The 17,335-nt window shown below is 49.9% G+C and overlaps 1 protein-coding gene across 1 annotated transcript; it reads right to left on the reverse strand.

Annotated features, from left to right (window-relative positions):
- Positions 1-1,514: 1,514 nt before the first annotated feature.
- Positions 1,515-16,392, reverse strand: LOC122373992. Its single transcript, XM_043352482.1, has 2 exons — positions 14,787-16,392; positions 1,515-1,549 (listed from the first exon to the last, which is right to left on the reverse strand). Exons 1-2 carry the CDS (start codon positions 16,390-16,392, stop codon positions 1,515-1,517), a joined length of 1,641 nt encoding a protein of 546 aa, XP_043208417.1.
- Positions 16,393-17,335: the final 943 nt, after the last annotated feature.

Below are 17,335 nucleotides of genomic sequence, written 5' to 3' on the forward strand. Positions count from 1 at the left end.
TCATCTAAGATAATTGAGTTTTAGGCAAGCTGAATTGACTTTTTGTGAATTTTTTTGACTGCATTTTTGGTAAAAGCTTCTCAGATCATGATTTCATGTAATATGGACCCAAAAACAATCGGTGCACACATCAGTATACACACAGACACACACAGACATACAAACACATATAATTGACCTTGACCTAACTTGACCTGAAATGACCTCAGCAGCAAAATTCTGGTCGGGTAGTGTGACAAAGAGGTTCTAGTTGGCTTGGCACCAGAAAACAGCATCGTCATCGGTATTTGATAAGCAGCGCACTTGATATCCAACGGTGACCCAAAACAGCAACATTTTTTAGTTTGACCTGACCTGGAAGGTCAATGACTGACCTGAGAAGGTAAAACTGGGTATCATTGGATTCGTCTCTTCCCAAAGAATCTTTTTGGTCTTTACCGCTAAGCTCTATCTCCAACAGGAACGAAATGGCGCGGGGGGGGTGGCAACCACCCCCCCCATGTGCGTTCTAGGATGGGAAAATGGCATGTGCGGGCGAGGGTTAACCCTAGAACGCCTAGGGGGGGTTGTATCAACCCCCCCTGAGGTTTTTTCGAAGTGCACGCTAAACGGCTTGTCGTAGCGGGCTGAAATTTTCAATACCCTCTGGGGCAACCTTTGCGCATCTTTTGCCGAAAAAAAATTGATCGGGTCATGTCAGGTCACGGAGTTATGACGTCATAAGAGGTACAGCCTCCGGCCGGATTTTCACAAACTGAGTGCCAACGCCCGAGGTTTCCTGCCGGTTGTACGGACATCGGTTGATGGATCGTGATGAAACTTCCCATGCATGTTGGGGCAAGTATTGGCTATCATATGGTATAAGAAATTTGACCGGGTCAGGTCAGGTCACGGAGCTATGACGTCACAAGAGGAACAGCGTCCGGTACTATTTTTGAAAAGCGCCCGAACCACTATTTTGCTAATTCTTGTCACCTCAATGGGAATATGCAGCAATATTAGCTTCTATAGGGAGCAAATGGACCTCCCAAATCCAAAAATACAATCAGATTTCAAAAATTTAAATTTTGATTTTTCGAATTTCTGCCGCCGACTGTGACCTTGCCGACTTCCGGCGCTCCCAACGCGCCATTTTTAGAGCTAGGGAAACGAAATACATACCAAACGATAGAGAATTGATCAAGGAACAGGATAGTGAAGGTTTCAAGTCGATATCTCCCACCGTTTTGCCGCAATCGCCGCCGAAAGTTAAAAAAGTCTATTTTTCCGAAAATTTGACCTTTGACCGGTCAAAAGTAGGTCAAATGTTGACCTAGGACCAAAAAATATACCACCAATCGCGAGATCTCGTTGAGAGCAATCCGTTGGTTTTTTCCGCTAAGCTCTACGACCTTCCGTTTCGAAACGCCAGGGGGGGGTCGTAACAACCCCCCCCCCCCTGGTCGTTCGTGTTATGAGAAATGGCCTGGTCGTGCGAGGGTTAAGTCACCGCCCTGACCATCCTCTCCCTCCTCTCACGCTGGACCGTGGGTGGTCGGGACGGGGTTACCTGGCGGCGAGCCGGGCGTACACAATGACACACTACCGGGGGTGATATCAGTTCTGCGGCCGACCCCACGGTTGGGGCTGACCATGACGGCGCTCCGTCATCCAGGTGTTGACGGCGTCGGTCCACGCCCGGCCGATGGGTCGGCACCCCGCTGCGCCAGACCGGTCACACCAGCCGCCGGTCGGCGTCATTGGAATTCAGACAGCGCGGCGGCTCCCAGGATTACCGTCTGGTCCGCCATGTCAGAGGGACTTGCTTGTCACTTCGTTATCTGTATGGGTAGCATCTATGACTTTACTTATACAGCTGGTGAAGTAACAGACATAAAACCTCGCCCGCACATGGGGGGGTTGCAACCCCCCAGGTAGTCTTTCTGCCCTGCACTCAACATCTTTAGAGTTAGAGGGCTGATTTTTCGTATAGCTGCTCCTCTATTCTTTCTTGATGTCCACTGAAAATTTCAAGTTTCTGTGATTTTTGGTTTCGGAGATATGACCTTGTTTTTCAGGTCACGTCATGACCCAAATGGCCAATTCTCTACATCTTGCGTTGGCTATGGGCCTTGTGAGCTTTTGACACCTTGATTTCGGCCTTTTTTGCCAGTCTTACCTCCCACCTATCATGGAGCATGTTGTTCGACGATGTACAGATGTCAAGGCCAGGGTCAAGGTCAACCTAGGTCATCTAAGATAATTACGTTTTAGGCAAGCGGAATTTACTTTTTATGGAATTTTTCGACTGCATTTTTGGTAAAAGCTTCTCAGATCATTATTTCATGTAATATGGACACATAAACAATCGGTGCACACATCAGTATACTCACAGACACACACAGACATACAAACACATATAATTGACCTTGACCTAACTTGACCTGAAATGACCTCAGCAGCAAAAACCTGGTCGTATAGTGTGACAAAGAGGTTCTAGCTGGCTTGGCACCAGAAAACGGCATCGTGATCGGTAAATGATAAGCAGCGCACTTGATATCCAACGGTGACCCAAAACAGCAACATCTTTTAGTTTGACCTGACCTGGAAGGTCAATGACTGACCTGAGAAGTTAAAACTTGGTATCATTGGATTTGTCTCTTCCCAAAGAATCTTTTTGGTCTTTACCGCTAAGCTCTATCTCCAACAGGAACGAGATTGCGCTGGGGGTGGGGGGATGGCAACCCCCCCCCCCCATGTGCGTTCTAGGATGGGAAAATGGCATGTGCGGGCGAGGGTTAAACTGTCGGAAACAGCTGAGTACTGCGTGCAAGATAACTGACAAGTTCTATGCCATATTTCCATTTGAAATATATTAAAAAGATCGTTATAGACGCAAGATGCATTGCTAAAACAGTAAAAGCAACTTAGTGACAGCGTTTTGAATCACAATGTAGCATTCTGCGCAGCATCTGTCTACCTCCACTGTAAAGCGCCTGGGGACAGACACCTGTCGCGACTCACCGTGTAGTAAAGGGGAGGGGCGGAGCATCTGCCTCGCCCTGGCTAACTGATTGGCTAATACCCATTTACCATCATTAATTTATAATGTTTGAGGCTGTAAAGTTTTCACAGTGCCCGAAGAACTTCCGCGGCAGAAAGGTAAGGTGTTCTGTTTGTCGGTGCGGGTTGTTGGGTATGTGTGTCCAATGATAACGCTTTGTGTAGCCTGGGCTACGTGATCAGATTTATAGACTGCTGCTGCCTGCTATCTGTTGAAGTTCGCTAAATAAGTTATTCAATTAGGATATGCTTGACCTGCACATTCAGTGACCGTATATGCTAGAATGTAAAGGATATTTGTAAGTGTCCATGCTTAACGTCTTATTACCGGTTAAAGGCATTTACCGCATTTAAAGGCACTCAATTCCTTATGACATGGGGCAGACTGGACCGTGAACATAAAAACTATGCGTAATCCTTTCTGAATACGACTGAAAGCTGTGCTACTTTTTTCTGTTCCGTACTTTATTCCTGCTCACAACTGTCTACTGACGGCAGATAGCATAGGTACGAATCCCCTACCCCGCATCGTCGCTTTAAATGCCTAGGTACCATCATATGTCTAATGAAGCGTTTTAATTGGACAGGGATGGAGGGCAGGGGCGGACAGTCCCATCCGCGGGCCGGCGAGGCCTGGCTGAGGAAATACCGCTCAGCTAAGCGGGCTGAGCAGGGCCTCGCCGACCCCAGGGTGGCTGGACCCGCCCTAAGTCCCCCGAAGAAAACCCGCAAGCGGCCCATGTCGCCGTCGCCTATGCCAGCCGCCGCCTACGGGGAGGCCCCAACAAGGCAGCCCCACCAAAAGCGACCGCGTGCAGCACCACCAGCGCGCCGGTCGACGGTCCCCGGTCCCGCGCATAGCCCCAGCCTCAGCCCATCGAGGAGGGCAGCGGCCGCCTATCTGGCTTTAGCCAGAAATAAGCATAGGCGGGTGCAGCTGGCGGCTAGACGACAGCTCCAGCTGCCGACCGGGGACCGGGAGGGGCGGCGGCGGCAGCAGCGGCAGCAGGAGCCGGACCGGAAGCCGGACAGCCGGACAGCAGCGGCAGCAGCAGCAGCGGCAGCGGCCGCCGGCAGCGGCAGCGGCAGCGGCAGCGGCAGCGGCAGCAGCAGCGGCAGCGGCAGCGGCAGCGGCAGCGGCAGCGGCAGCGGCAGCGGCAGCGGCAGCGGCAGCGGCAGCGTCAGCGGCAGCGTCAGCGGCAGCGGCAGCGGCAGCGGCAGCGGCAGCGGCAGCGGCAGCAGCGGCAGCCGGACAGCAGCGGCAGCCGGACAGCAGCGGCAGCAGGAGCCGGACCGGAAGCCGCAGCCACAGCCGCGGGCGCAGCCGGAGCCGCAGCCGGAGCTGCACCCGGAGCCGGAGCCGGAGCCCGAGCCGGAGCCGGAGACCGAGCCGGAGCCGGAGCCGGAGCCCGAGCCGGAGCCGGAACCGGAGCCCGTGACCGAGCCCGAGCCGGAGCCGCAGCCGGAGCCCCAGCCGGAGCCGGAGCCCGAGCCGGAACCGGAGCCCGTGCCCGAGCCGGAGCCGGAGCCGAAGCCGTTGCCAGAGTCGGAGCCGGAGACGGAGCCGGAGCCGGAACCAGAGCCGGATCCGGAGCCGGGGCCGGAGCCGGAACTAGATTCAGAGCCGGAGCCGGAGTTAGAGCTGGAGCCGGAGCCGGAGCCAGAGCCGGAGCCGGAGCCGGAGCCAGAGCCGGAGCCGGAGCCAGAGCCGGAGCCGGAGCCAGAGTCGGAGCCGGAGCCGGAGCCGGAGCGCCAGCCGCAGCTGCAGCAGCAACGGCTTCCCCGACGGCGGCCGCAACCGCGGGCGCAGCCACAACCCGTTGCAGAGTCGGAGCCGGAGCAGGAACCCGCAGAAGGAGCGGACTTGCCGGTGGCGCCGGTACCCGACGGATTTGGTAAGTCAGCGTACGGAACTGGGGTTTCCTTAACCGTATTTACTAGTAACGGTACCAGTGATACCGTATCACTGGTATTTGATTACCACAGCTAAGTATTTGATTACCCTAGCTAGTAAGGCAGTTCTGCCATTGGATTTCACTAAGACATCTATTTGTATCGAAATAAACAATTCTATTTTGGCATCAGGTGTCTTTATGCCTGTCCAGTTCTGTTTAGCATGTAGGAGGAACGTTAACACTGCTCGCTTTGTCTTGCAATGTTGCACATTCTGTTTTCTATCACCACGATACAAACACGACGAGCAGTCAAGAAGCACAGCACGCGTTTTGGATTGTTCTCAGTTATTACTGCTGATACTGATCATTGAAGGAAACAGGTTGATGACTGTTCATTAGAGTTATTTGGGGAACTTTGATCCGAAAATTTTCACATTTCAGAGCCAGCTCCGCTTGAGTCAGTGCCTTGCTGCTGTGGGGGATTTTACTCCACAGCAGACAGGATACGGGCCCATGCGAGATATCTCAAAAAGTCGGGATCGCCAGAAGAGGCGGAGTTTTTCGCCACCGCCCGCGACCTGCACCGCCACGGAGAATTCCGCCTCTTCGTGCACTCCGCTCCGGAAACGTATGTTTCATTTTAATTGTTCTCTCAACTATTCACATTTAATGTGTTGCAATTCATATCAATTATTTCACTTTTAGTTAAACACGATCTTTTTATTGCTCAGGACAATGTATAAAATTCGTTTAAAATTCGTTGCGACATCTGAAGACCGTGCAGAGGTTCACTTATGACGTCATAGGTCAGTGACCTGACCTGACCCAAAAATGCGGTTGGTGTCAAAAGATGCGGCTTGGATCAAAGGTCAGGTATGCCAAGTTTCAGCTCTCTATCGCCAGCGTGTTCGGAGCTATCGCGAAAAAACCCTATGGGGGGGGGCGGCACCCGCCCCCCCCCCTCGGCCGGCGAGGGTTAAGTCATCAGCAAATATCTTGTAGTTGCATCTTAAATTAGTAGCAATGGAGTTGATATAAATAAGGAAAAGCAGCGGTCCCAGCACGGATCCCTGAGGAACACCACTAGTGACATCTCTTTCACGGCTCATTGACCCAATGACAGACACTCTCATTTTACGGTCAGACAAGAATGACGAGATCCATTCGAGAATACGACCTCGGACGCCAATGCAATGCAGTTTAGCAAGAAGAATATCATGGCACACCATGTCAAACGCTTTACTGTAATCGAATAGGATGACATCGACAACACGTCCATCGTCCACACATTTTGACACCTCACTATACACTAGCAACAACTGGTCCATGGTAGATCGACCAGCTGTGAAACCAAACTGGTTGGGGTTAAGCAGAGACTCGCTCTCCAAGAAACTGGTTAGGCATCCAGTGATGAGGCGCTCCATGGTTTTGCAGCATACAGAAGTGAAACTAACAGGTCTGTAATAAAGGGGGTCATTTCTACTGCTTTTTTTAAACAAAGGAATAACAGTAGACACCTTCCACAGGTACGGAACTACACCTTCATATAAGCAGCGCTGAAAAATGACACTGACAGGGTACGCGAGCTCTGGTGCACAGGACGTGAGGAGAAATGGATGAATATAGTCTGGGCCCATGGCAGAGTTGCCATCAAGTTCCTGTAATGCAGATCTGACACTGTCAGTAGTGAAATGCACATCACAAATCTGCTCGGTGAGGTGTTGGTCTGGGACAGGGTTGACTGGAGCGACACGGTTAAAGACTTACGAAAATGATTCTGCAAGGCACTCAGCCATGACTGCTGGGTCACCACTAAGCTGTCCCGAGCACGTCAAAGGACCGACAGAAGGGCACCCTACCTTTTTGCCCCTGAGGTAGGAATGCAGCAGCTTGGGATTCTGCTTTGATCTGGTTACTAGTTTACGTTCATATTCCGCTTGACTACGCACAGCAAAAGAACGGTACTGACGGTTGACAGATGAGAATTCAGCGTACGCAACACGAGCACCAGCTGCACACCTCCCAAGCTGCTGCCTGACCGTCTTGTATCTTTGCCATGCGGCGTGGCGGAGGCGGATCAGGCTGGATGGCGGTCTGGTCTGGAAAGGAAGCACGTCGAAACGGTTTACGATATAAACATGTTGTTTCCAAAATCATATAGCCAATCGTCTTGGCTCAACGTTCTGTAAAAATTAAGCATTTCCGTGCTCGAAAACAACCGAACACTGACACCTTGCACAAGTATGACTGTGTGTATGAATGTTAATATATACATGAACCAATGTTGTGTTTGTGCAGCGAGAAGGCGGAGACTGCCGGAGACACGTGTCCGTCGCCTCCAAAGTCCGCCAACAGCCCCATCTCAGCTCGCCTGGCGAGATACAGACAAATATACGAGGAAATGAGGGCGTATTTTGCTGCACAAGACCTTCCGCGGAGCCGCGACCCTCTGGATGATCCAGACCTGGCACCGTACCTCGTGCGCGGCGTAGATCGGTGCTAGGGTGTATCGTGTTATTCTAGAGTGTATGTATCGTGTAACTGTATGTAGTGTGAATGGTAACAAATCTAAGTTACCGCGGTGTTAGCGGCCTATTCGCGAATGCAGTTACCGAGGTGCTACTGCCTCAGTCTGCGCTGCGTTCTCGTGCTGCCTTCTTGTGTTACAATGCAGTCTCCACTCGTAGCTGTTTAGAGTGTTCCCTACTGAGCGGTGGCGACTCATCCTTGCCGTTCGGATTCTTCTTTAGAACAGCAATAAATGTGATGTTGTGTTTTCGGTTCCAGCACCTTCTTTCGGCACTTCGGCAACAAGTAGGTACTACTCCGTTAGCTTTGCCACACCTAAGATAGGCTCCCACGTTGTTTTGCTCCCGGGTTAACATAAGCCGGTTTAACGTAAGTTTTGCATCCCGGCCAAAATTGCCGGGTTAACTGTCCCACCGCTCGAGACTGGCGCTAGGCTGGCCGAGCAAAAAAAAAGGAATCGAAGCGATTCAAAACTGTTCCGCGTGTTTTATTTACGCGTGTTTTTCAAAATATCATAGCAACTTGATGTAGCTAGATGTGATTTTCTTTACATTGCAATCAGTGACTGATAAGACCACTGCAAACCGTTTGTTTTTATCGTGTTTAGGTCCTGTAAACGTGCGTGTGAGGAAGAGTGCAAGATAAAACTCACTGGCAGCGCACGTCGAAACGGTTTGTTATATAAAGATGCTGTATCTAAAATCTGATAGCCAATTGACTTGTCTAAATCCCCTGTGAACATGAAACATTGTCAAGTTTAACAAAGGTACTAAACAACCGAATTATTATGAGGCTCGGGATCGCCGCTCAGTCGGACCACCAGGCGCCGAGCGATATGTTTTACGCCAAAACAGTGTTCTACTTAATTATCTCTCTCTGCTAAGCAGAGCAAGATATTGACGTGTGGTTTTCCAAATATCATAGCAAATTGATGTAGCAAGATGTGCTGTTAACTATACATGGTAACCAGTGACTGATAAGACAACTGCAAACCCTTTGTGTTTTATCGTGTTTTACGTCCTGTCGACGTGCGTGTGAGGGAAAGTGCGAGATGAAACACAAAGCGCACGCCGAAACGGCTTATGATATAAACATGCGGTATCCAAAATCTTATAGCCAATCGTCTTGGCTAAATGTCCTGTGAAAATGAAGCATTTCCGAGCTCGACAAAGCTACTAAACAGCTAGGTAAATATAATGCTGCGGATTGCTTCTCAGCCCGGCGCCAAGCGATATCTTTTACGCAAAAAACAGTCTTCTACTTAATTATCTCACTCTGCTAAACAGTGCAAGATATTCACTTGTGATTTTCAAAATTTAATAGGAAAATGATGTAGCTAGAGGCAGGGCTGGTAAAAATGGTTTTGGTGGCTCTGACCAAATTTTCGGCCATGAAAAGTGGCTCCTAACACTCGTAACAGAAAAGGCTTGAAAGAGCAGTGAACAACGTCCTTTTTCAGGAACACCTTGGCTTAAACATCATCAGTAACTATTTTAGTTTTACTTATAGCTCACTGACGTATCCTGATTTTGGGACATTGGCTGGTGTCGAACACAGCAAAAGAATGTAGGAATATAATTTCTTCTACTTTTGTTTAAGCTGGTTGGTGACAGAAATGTAAGGCATATGCTTGTAAGGCAATGAATGTTGTTTGACAAAAAATATAATACTAACTCACCAACAGAAGAAATTTCATCATCTCGCCCACTAGCATAGATCTTCCGCAGGCTGGTCATTGTCTGCGTCATCTGAGATACACATGATTGATGATGTCCTAAGCTGAGAACTGAAACACAAAGGCATTATAAGTCTAATATTAATTTTAGTTACAAAATGCCTGAAATATAAATCAGGATTGCTTAAATAAGCATATTTTGAGTATGACGTACCAAAGAAAATGAAAAACATGCAGAAGAGGAACATATCTTGATATTCAAAATTTAATTTAATTTAGTAACAAATATGCTAAGTGCTAACAATACTGGGTTGGTTGGCAAATAAATGTGAGTATCGTTAGCCACTTCAGTTAGGTATCCGTATGCACCTTCAAAATAAAAACAAGTGCCATGTCTAGCTCTACAGCTTAAAATATTGAGGTAGGTGGTCTATGATATTGCTATGAGATGTACTATACAGAACTCAGAAGAGGAGCAACTTCAAACCCAACCGAACAACAACCAACATACCATGAAATGTACACAGTTTGCCTGTGCCGCAACCCTGCACGAGACTTGACATTTGAATATCATTATTTGTGTTCTAAACTAGTCGGTAATGCAGTGAACCGCCAATGGTAGAAGGCTCAGTGGCTCATCAACTGATAAAAGTTACGGAGCCCTATTCTCCGTAGTGTTAAAGCTGGAAATCGACTGATGGCTCTTCGACTGATGAATGCTGACGCTGTTCACGGTAAGCGTTTACAGCTATTCTGAATAGGCTACCAGCTTTGTATTTTGTAGACAAACATTGCGCATAAGACCTCATTGTGAAATTGAATGCTGCTACTAATTTAATATTTGTGCTCAGGCATCTTGTATTTTGAGGTTTGTCGTAGAAATAAAATGAAAATATGAAACAAAACTTAGCAGTTATCCTGCACATGCATACTTGCGTTGAAACGCTTATTTCTGGCTCCCTAAATCGCTTGTACAGATATTTTTCTGGCTCCGATATTATCAGCGAATCGTCGCTTTTTACCAGCCCTGGCTAGAGGTAAGTTTCACTACGTTGTAATCAGGGGCTGATAAGACCACCACGATTACTTTGTTTTCAGCATGTTTTTAGTTCCTGGCGACGAGCAAGTCATGTAAAGAGCAGGATAACACCAACTGGTAACCCACGTCGTAATGGTTTGTAATATAAGGATGCTGTATCGAAAATCTTACAGCCAATCGTCTTGTCTAAATCCCCCGTGAATATGAAACATTTTCTAGTTCAACAAAGGTACTAAACAACCGAGTTATTATGATCCTGGGGATCGCCGCTCAGCCGAAACGCCCGGCGCCGAGCGATATGTTTTACGTCAAAATAGTGTTCTACTTAATTATCTCTCTCGGCTAAGCAAAGCAAGATATTGACGTGTGGTTTTCAAAATATCATAGCAAATTGATGTAGCAAGATGTGCTGTTAACTACATGGTAATCAGTGACTGATAAGACAACTGCAAACCCTTTGTTTTTTATCGTGTTTTAGGTCCTGTCGACGTGCGTGTGAGGAAAAGTGCGAGATGAAACACAAAGACAGCGCACGTCGAAACGGTTTACGATATAAACATGTTATTTCCAAAATCATATAGCCAATCGTCTTGGCTAAACGTTCTGTAACAATTAAGCATTTCCGAGCTCCAAAAAGGTACTAAACAACCAGGTACATATCATGTTGCGAAGCGCCGCTCAGAGAGACCGCCCGCCACCGAGGCGCTATGTTCTTAGCAAAAACAGTGTTCTACTAAGTTACTGTTCTCTGCCAAACAGTGCAAGATATTCACTTGCGTTTTTCAAAATTAAATAGGAAATTGATGTAGCTAGACGTAAGTTTCACTATGTTGCAATCAGTGACTGATAAGACCACCACGATTCCTTTGTTTTCAGCATGTTTTTAGTTCCTGGCGACGAGCGAGTCATGTAAAGTGCAGGATAAAACCAACTGGTAGCCCACGTCGTAATGGTTTGTAATATAAAGATGCTGTATCTAAAATCTTATAGCCAATCGTCTTGTCTACATCCCCTGTGAACATGAAACATTTTCAAGTTTAACCAAGGTACTAAACAACCGAGTTATTATGATCCTGGGGATCGCCGCTCAGCCGAAACGCCCGGCGCCGAGCGATATGTTTTACGCCAAAACAGTGTTCTACTTAATTATCTCTCTCCGCTAAGCTGAGCAAGATATTGACGTGTGGTTTTCAAAATATCATAGCAAATTGATGTAGCAAGATGTGCTGTTAACTACATGGTAATCAGTGACTGATAAGACAACTGCAAACCATTTGTTTTTTATCGTGTTTTAGGTCCTGTCGACGTGCGTGTGAGGAAAAGTGTGAGATGAAACACAAAGACAGCGCACGTCGAAACGGTTTACGATATAAACATGTTATTTCCAAAATCATATAGCCAATCGTCTTGGCTAAACGTTCTGTAAAAATTAAGCATTTCCGAGCTCGAAAAAGGTACTAAACAACCAGGTACTTATCATGTTGCGAAGCGCCGCTCAGACAGACCGCCCGCCACCGAGGCGCTATGTTCTTAGCAAAAACAGTGTTCTACTAAGTTACCGTTCTCTGCCAAACAGTGCAAGATATTCACTTGCGTTTTTCAAAATTTACTAGGAAATTGATATAGCTAGAAGTAGGTTTCAATATGTTGCAATCATTGACTGATAAGACAACTGCAAACCCTTTGTTTTTACCGTGTTTTAGGTCTTGTCGACGTGCGTGTTAGGAAAAGTGCGAAATGAAACACAAAGCGCACGCCGAAACGGCTTATGATATAAACATGCGGTATCCAAAATCTTATAGCCAATCGTCTTGTCTAAATCCCCTGTCAACATGAAACATTTTCAAGTTCAACAAAGGTACTAAACAACCGAGTTATTATGAGTCTAAGGATCGCCGCTCATCCGGACCGCCCGGCGCCGAGCGATATGTTTTACGCTAAAACAGTGTTCTACTTAATTATCTCTCTCCGCTAAGCAGAGCAAGATATTGACGTGTGGTTTTCAAAATATCATAGCAAATTGATGTAGCAAGATGTGCTGTTAACTACATGGTAATCAGTGACTGATAAGACAACTGCAAACCCTTTGTTTTTTATCGTGTTTTAGGTCCTGTCGACGTGCGTGTGAGGAAAAGTGTGAGATGAAACACAAAGACAGCGCACGTCGAAACGGTTTACGATATAAACATGTTATTTCCAAAATCATATAGCCAATCGTCTTGGCCAAACGTTCTGTAAAAATTAAGCATTTCCGAGCTCGAAAAAGGTACTAAACAACCAGGTACATATTATGTTGCGAAGCGCCGCTCAGACAGACCGCCCGCCATCGAGGCGCTATGTTCTTAGCAAAAACAGTGTTCTACTAAGTTACCGTTTTCTGCCAAACAGTGCAAGATATTCACTTGTGTTTTTCAAAATTTACTAGGAAATTGATGTAGCTAGACGTAGGTTTCAATATGTTGCAATCCTTGACTGATAAGACAACTGCAAACCCTTTGTTTTTATCGTGTTTTAGGTCCTGTCGACGTGCGTGTGAGGAAAAGTGCGAAATGAAACACAAAGCGCACGCCGAAACGGCTTATGATATAAACATGCGGTATCCAAAATCTTATAGCCAATCGTCTTGTCTAAATCCCCTGTGAACATGAAACATTTTCAAGTTCAACAAAGGTACTAAACAACCGAGTTATTATGAGTCTGGTGATCGCCGCTCAGCCGGACCGCCCGGCGCCGAGCGATATGTTTTACGCCAAAACAGTGTTCTACTTAATTATCTCTCTCGGCTTAGCAGTGCAAGATATTGACCTGTGGTTTTCAAAATATCCTTGCAAATTGATGTAGCAAGATGTGCTGTTAACTACATGGTTATCAGTGACTGATAAGACAACTGTAAACCCTTTGTTTTTTTAATCGTGTTTTAGGTCCTCTCGACGTGCGTGTGAGGAAAAGTGCGAGATGAAACACAAAGACAGCGCACGTCGAAACGGCTTACCAGGCACGTACCCAGGATTTCTCCCAGGAGGGGGCCACCTGCTTCCGAATGGGCCCTCAGGTCACCCGGGGGCACCAAGGCCGGCCAGTGTTCCGAGATCAACAACGCTAGTTAACAAAGTCTGCGGATTGCGACTTAGCCGTCCCGCCTGACAACGTGCGCTAGGTTTTGGCGTCGAAACAATGTTCAACTTAAACATCTCTTCCTTCTCAACGATTCAAGATACTTAGGTATCGTTTTCAAAATAGCGTAGGAAATTGATGCAGCTAGACGTGCTGTTAACTCGATTGCAATCAGTGACGTATAAGGCCACAGTGAGCCTCTTCTTTTCACCCTTATTTTGCTGCTTGGCAGCGTGCGCTTAAGTAAAAAGTGCATGATGAAACTGACTGGTAGCCTACATCGGAAACCTGCATGATATTTCACCCTCACCCACACATGGGGGGGGGGGTTACCACCCCGCCCCCCATATATCGTTCAGGATTTTATGCGGCATCTTAGCAAGTCCCCTGCAAGAATAATGCAAGCCCCTGCATGATTCTGTGCAGGTCCCTGCAGGATTATGTGCAGACCCCCTGCAGGAATCTGTACAGGCCCCCTGCAGGATTCTGTTCAGGCCCCCTGCAGGATTCTGTGCAGGTTCCCTGCAGGATTCTGTGCAGGCCCCCTGCAGGATTCTGCAGGATCCTGAATCAGAATCAGAATCAGAATATATTTCATAACGAATCCATCGAATATGGTTTTTCATCGTCACACGTCAAAGGTTGAAAACATACGAGGTAAAATACATTCAGGCCAATACAATACACCGCGATACTTGATCAGGTCAGCCATACAGTTCTCTGAGTAGGTAGCGTCTCAGGGTTGATTTGAAGTGGCGAGTGTTTGTGTCGAATGGCAGCTGGTTGTACTGCTGGACAGCACCGTAGCTGAGACGCCTGCGACCCGACTCAGAGTGTATCCTCGGTAGCGTGCGCTGAGAGGAGCCTCTCGTCTGATACACGTGGTCTCTTCTGGGGCCGATGCATATAGCGATGCATTCGGGACTACCGGTCGTGATGGCAGCATGGGTGAGACACAGTCGGTGATACGTGACAAGGCCACGCGCGTCTAACCAGTTCAGGTCACGGAGAACGTCCGCTACATGGTCGTGCTTACGCCGGCCGCTAACCACTCTGGCACCAAAGTTTAGGAGCTTCTGTACTCTATGTAGCTGCGTTGCATTACATGTACCGTAAACCGAGATGCAGTATCTAATGATTGATGTCACAAGAGCCTGCACGATCGTCACGACAGCACTTTTCGGAACTACATGTTTGGCATGCATCATACCAAGAAGAATGCCCGTGCACTTTGATGTTACATGGTCCACATGCGACTGGAAGCTCAGATAATTGTCCATGATGACACCCAAGTTCTTCACTACTCTAGAGTCGGGTATGGTGGTTCCTAGGAAGTCTAGTGCCACTGGCGGTAAACCTCTCAGCATAGCAGGTGTACCGAGCACAAGTGCCTGGGTTTTGGACGCGTTTAGTTTCATCCCGTTTGAACAAAACCAGTCGTACACACTGACAAGGGCCTGCTCCATGCGGACAATTAAAGCAGGCAGCTCACTTTTCTTGCCGCTGACAAGCAACTGTGTGTCGTCCGCGTATTGTACCACTCGGACCCCGTCGGGCACAAACAAACTGAGCTCGTTCGTGAAGATGGTGTACAAGACACAGCTGAGCGAGCCGCCCTGGAAGACCCCGATGGAGTTGGGCTTAGCAGCGGAACACATGGGAGTGCCGTCACCACCGATCACTTGCACTTGCTGAGTGTGGCCGCGCAAATAGTCTCCGAACCACTCTGTGTCTACGCCATACAGCGCCAGCTTATCGAGTAGTCTGGCGTGCGGTACCACATCGAAGCACTTCGATAGGTCAAGTAGCACGAGCACAGATATCTCGCGACAGTCCATAGCGCAGAGGACGTGTTCGGTGATGACGCTGAGAGCGGTCTCCGTGCTGTGACCCTTCCGATATCCGTGCTGGGCGCTGGAGAGCAGCTTGTTGGTCTCCAGATACTGAGTGAGCTGGAGCTGCACTACTCTCTCAGTAATCTTCATCACTCCCGGCAGAATCGAGATTGGGCGGGTGTTGGCTGGAGCTGAAGGTCCTTTCCCCTTCGGGATTGGCGTGACAAGCGCGTGTTTCCACGCCGCCGGCACCTGACAGGTCACCAGGCTCGTGTTGATCATGTCGAGCAGAATCTGTCCAGTACCCCAGAAGTATCTCCTGAACATGTCGACACTGATCCCGTCAAGTCCGGTTGCTCTAGACGGCTTCATGGACCACAGGACCAGACACAGCGTGTCAAGATCGATGGGCTGTGGCCGGAACCCACTTGTCGTCACTCGTGGCAGGCGGACGGGCACCGGTGCAGCAGGTCTCGGGACGCTGGCGGCAGTGGCAGGACCAATGCTGACATAATAGTCGTTGAGTGCATCAGGGGTAGCACTGGGCACGGCAGTTTCCTTCTTACTGCCAATGATAGGCCGCAGCACGCGCCAGACGCTGCCCGGCCCCGCCTTGTCCAGTTCGCGCTGATAGTGGGCAGTCTGGTCTCGCCGTATCGCTCCGCGGCACTGGCGGTTCAGCTCCTTGTAGTGGTCGCGCTGTCCGCCTGCCTGGAGCGCCTGTCTCCGCTCGGCTAGCAGCTGGCGGGTGTCAGCCGTCAGGGGCGGCGCGCCGGGTGGCGACAGCCGCACTCGGGTGACCGGGGCCACCCCGTCGAGCTGCGAGAGGAATATCGCGCGAAATTCCTCCCACTTGTCGGCAGGTCGCTCGCGCAAGAGCACAGGACTCCAGTCCGCTTCGGAGAGCTGCAGATTAAACTGCTCAGAGTCGACTTTCTGCAGGCATCTCCGCTGGACAGTCGGTCGGGACGGTCGCCCCGCTCCACCGCAGCGCAGCACCAGCCGTGTGAAGTCGTGCGGGGTGCCGTACTGGCAGCGGGTCACCCCAGCACGTGTCACCAGGTCGGGCCGGCTGGTTGCGATGACGTCAAGTAGTGAGTTGGCTGGTCGGTAAGTCGGGTGCTCGGTGTTGACGATCCGCAGGCCGTACGTGGTCAGCAGGCGAGTCAGCCGGTGGCCGGGCGAGTCAGCAGCAGGCTTCAGCAGGCAGCAGTTCAGGTCACCGGCTAACACCAGTGTAGCGCCGGGGTGACTCGCAACCATATGCTGCACCTGACCTTCTATGTCCTCTAGGTCTGACGTCACTTGTGCTGCTGAATTCCGCGGCACACGGTACACGCTGGCGAACAAAATACCACGGTGGTTTCCTACGAACACTTTGGCCCACAGTATCTCGATATTAGAGTTCGGCACTCCGGTCACTGGCGTAGGTAAAACCTCCACTCGGTGCGCTTCACGGACCAACAGAGCTACACCACCGCGGCCGCTGGCTAGACCGCGACCGTCCTGTCGGTCACTCCTATACAGCCGGTAGCCACTGACCGTCAGGAGACGGTTCGGAACGTTAGGGGACAGCCAGGTTTCACATAGGACAAGCACATCAAAACCATACACGTCACATATGTCAGTGCGCAAGTCGGGCAGCTTAGGTTTAAGTGATTGAACGTTGAGCTGCCCCACCATCACAGAGCTTGCGGTGTAGTCACCGTGTCGGTGCCAGGTCACTCCTCCCCTCCTCCGCCGCGGTCGAGTCCTCTTCTGTCCTCCCCTCCGACCCCGCCTCCGCGCCCGTGCTGGGACGGGAGTGGCAGCCGGGCAGTACGTAGGTGAGCCGGGCGCACCGGGTCGGCCAGCGCCGGCCGCCAGACCGGGTCGCGGCAGGGGCGAGCCGGCGCCGCCGGTCAGCGGGGCAGAGCGGGGCGAACGCTCCGGGTAGAGGCCGGCGTCCGAGTCCGTAGTATGAGTCGGTGGTCGGATCAAGTCGGGGCGCCGCACACCAGCGGCAGCGACACGTTCAAGGTCACGCCCCGCGGCGACACGGTCAAGGTCACGGTCGGCGGCCGGCGCTGAGCGGCCGGCGCACACAGCACGACGCCACGGATCGGCGGCCGGCAGAGCGGCGACACACACAGTCTGGATAGCATACAAAAACGCGATAGAGTACATGACGTCGAAATACGAGATGCGGAGCAACGAGGTGATACAC

Source organism: Amphibalanus amphitrite, unplaced genomic scaffold (assembly GCF_019059575.1).
Source record: "Amphibalanus amphitrite isolate SeventyFive unplaced genomic scaffold, NRLGWU_Aamphi_draft 001585F_arrow, whole genome shotgun sequence".
Classification (NCBI taxonomy): Eukaryota; Metazoa; Arthropoda; class Thecostraca; order Balanomorpha; family Balanidae; genus Amphibalanus; species Amphibalanus amphitrite.

Coding starts and splice junctions, on each gene's coding strand:
- LOC122373992 (XM_043352482.1), bottom strand. CDS start 16,392: ATGGTTGCGAGTCACCCCGGCGCTACACTGGTGTTAGCCGGTGACCTG. Junction 1,550..14,786: donor GCTTGTCAGCGGCAAGAAAA/GTGAGCTGCCTG, acceptor GCTCGCCGCCAG/GTAACCCCGTCCCGACCACC.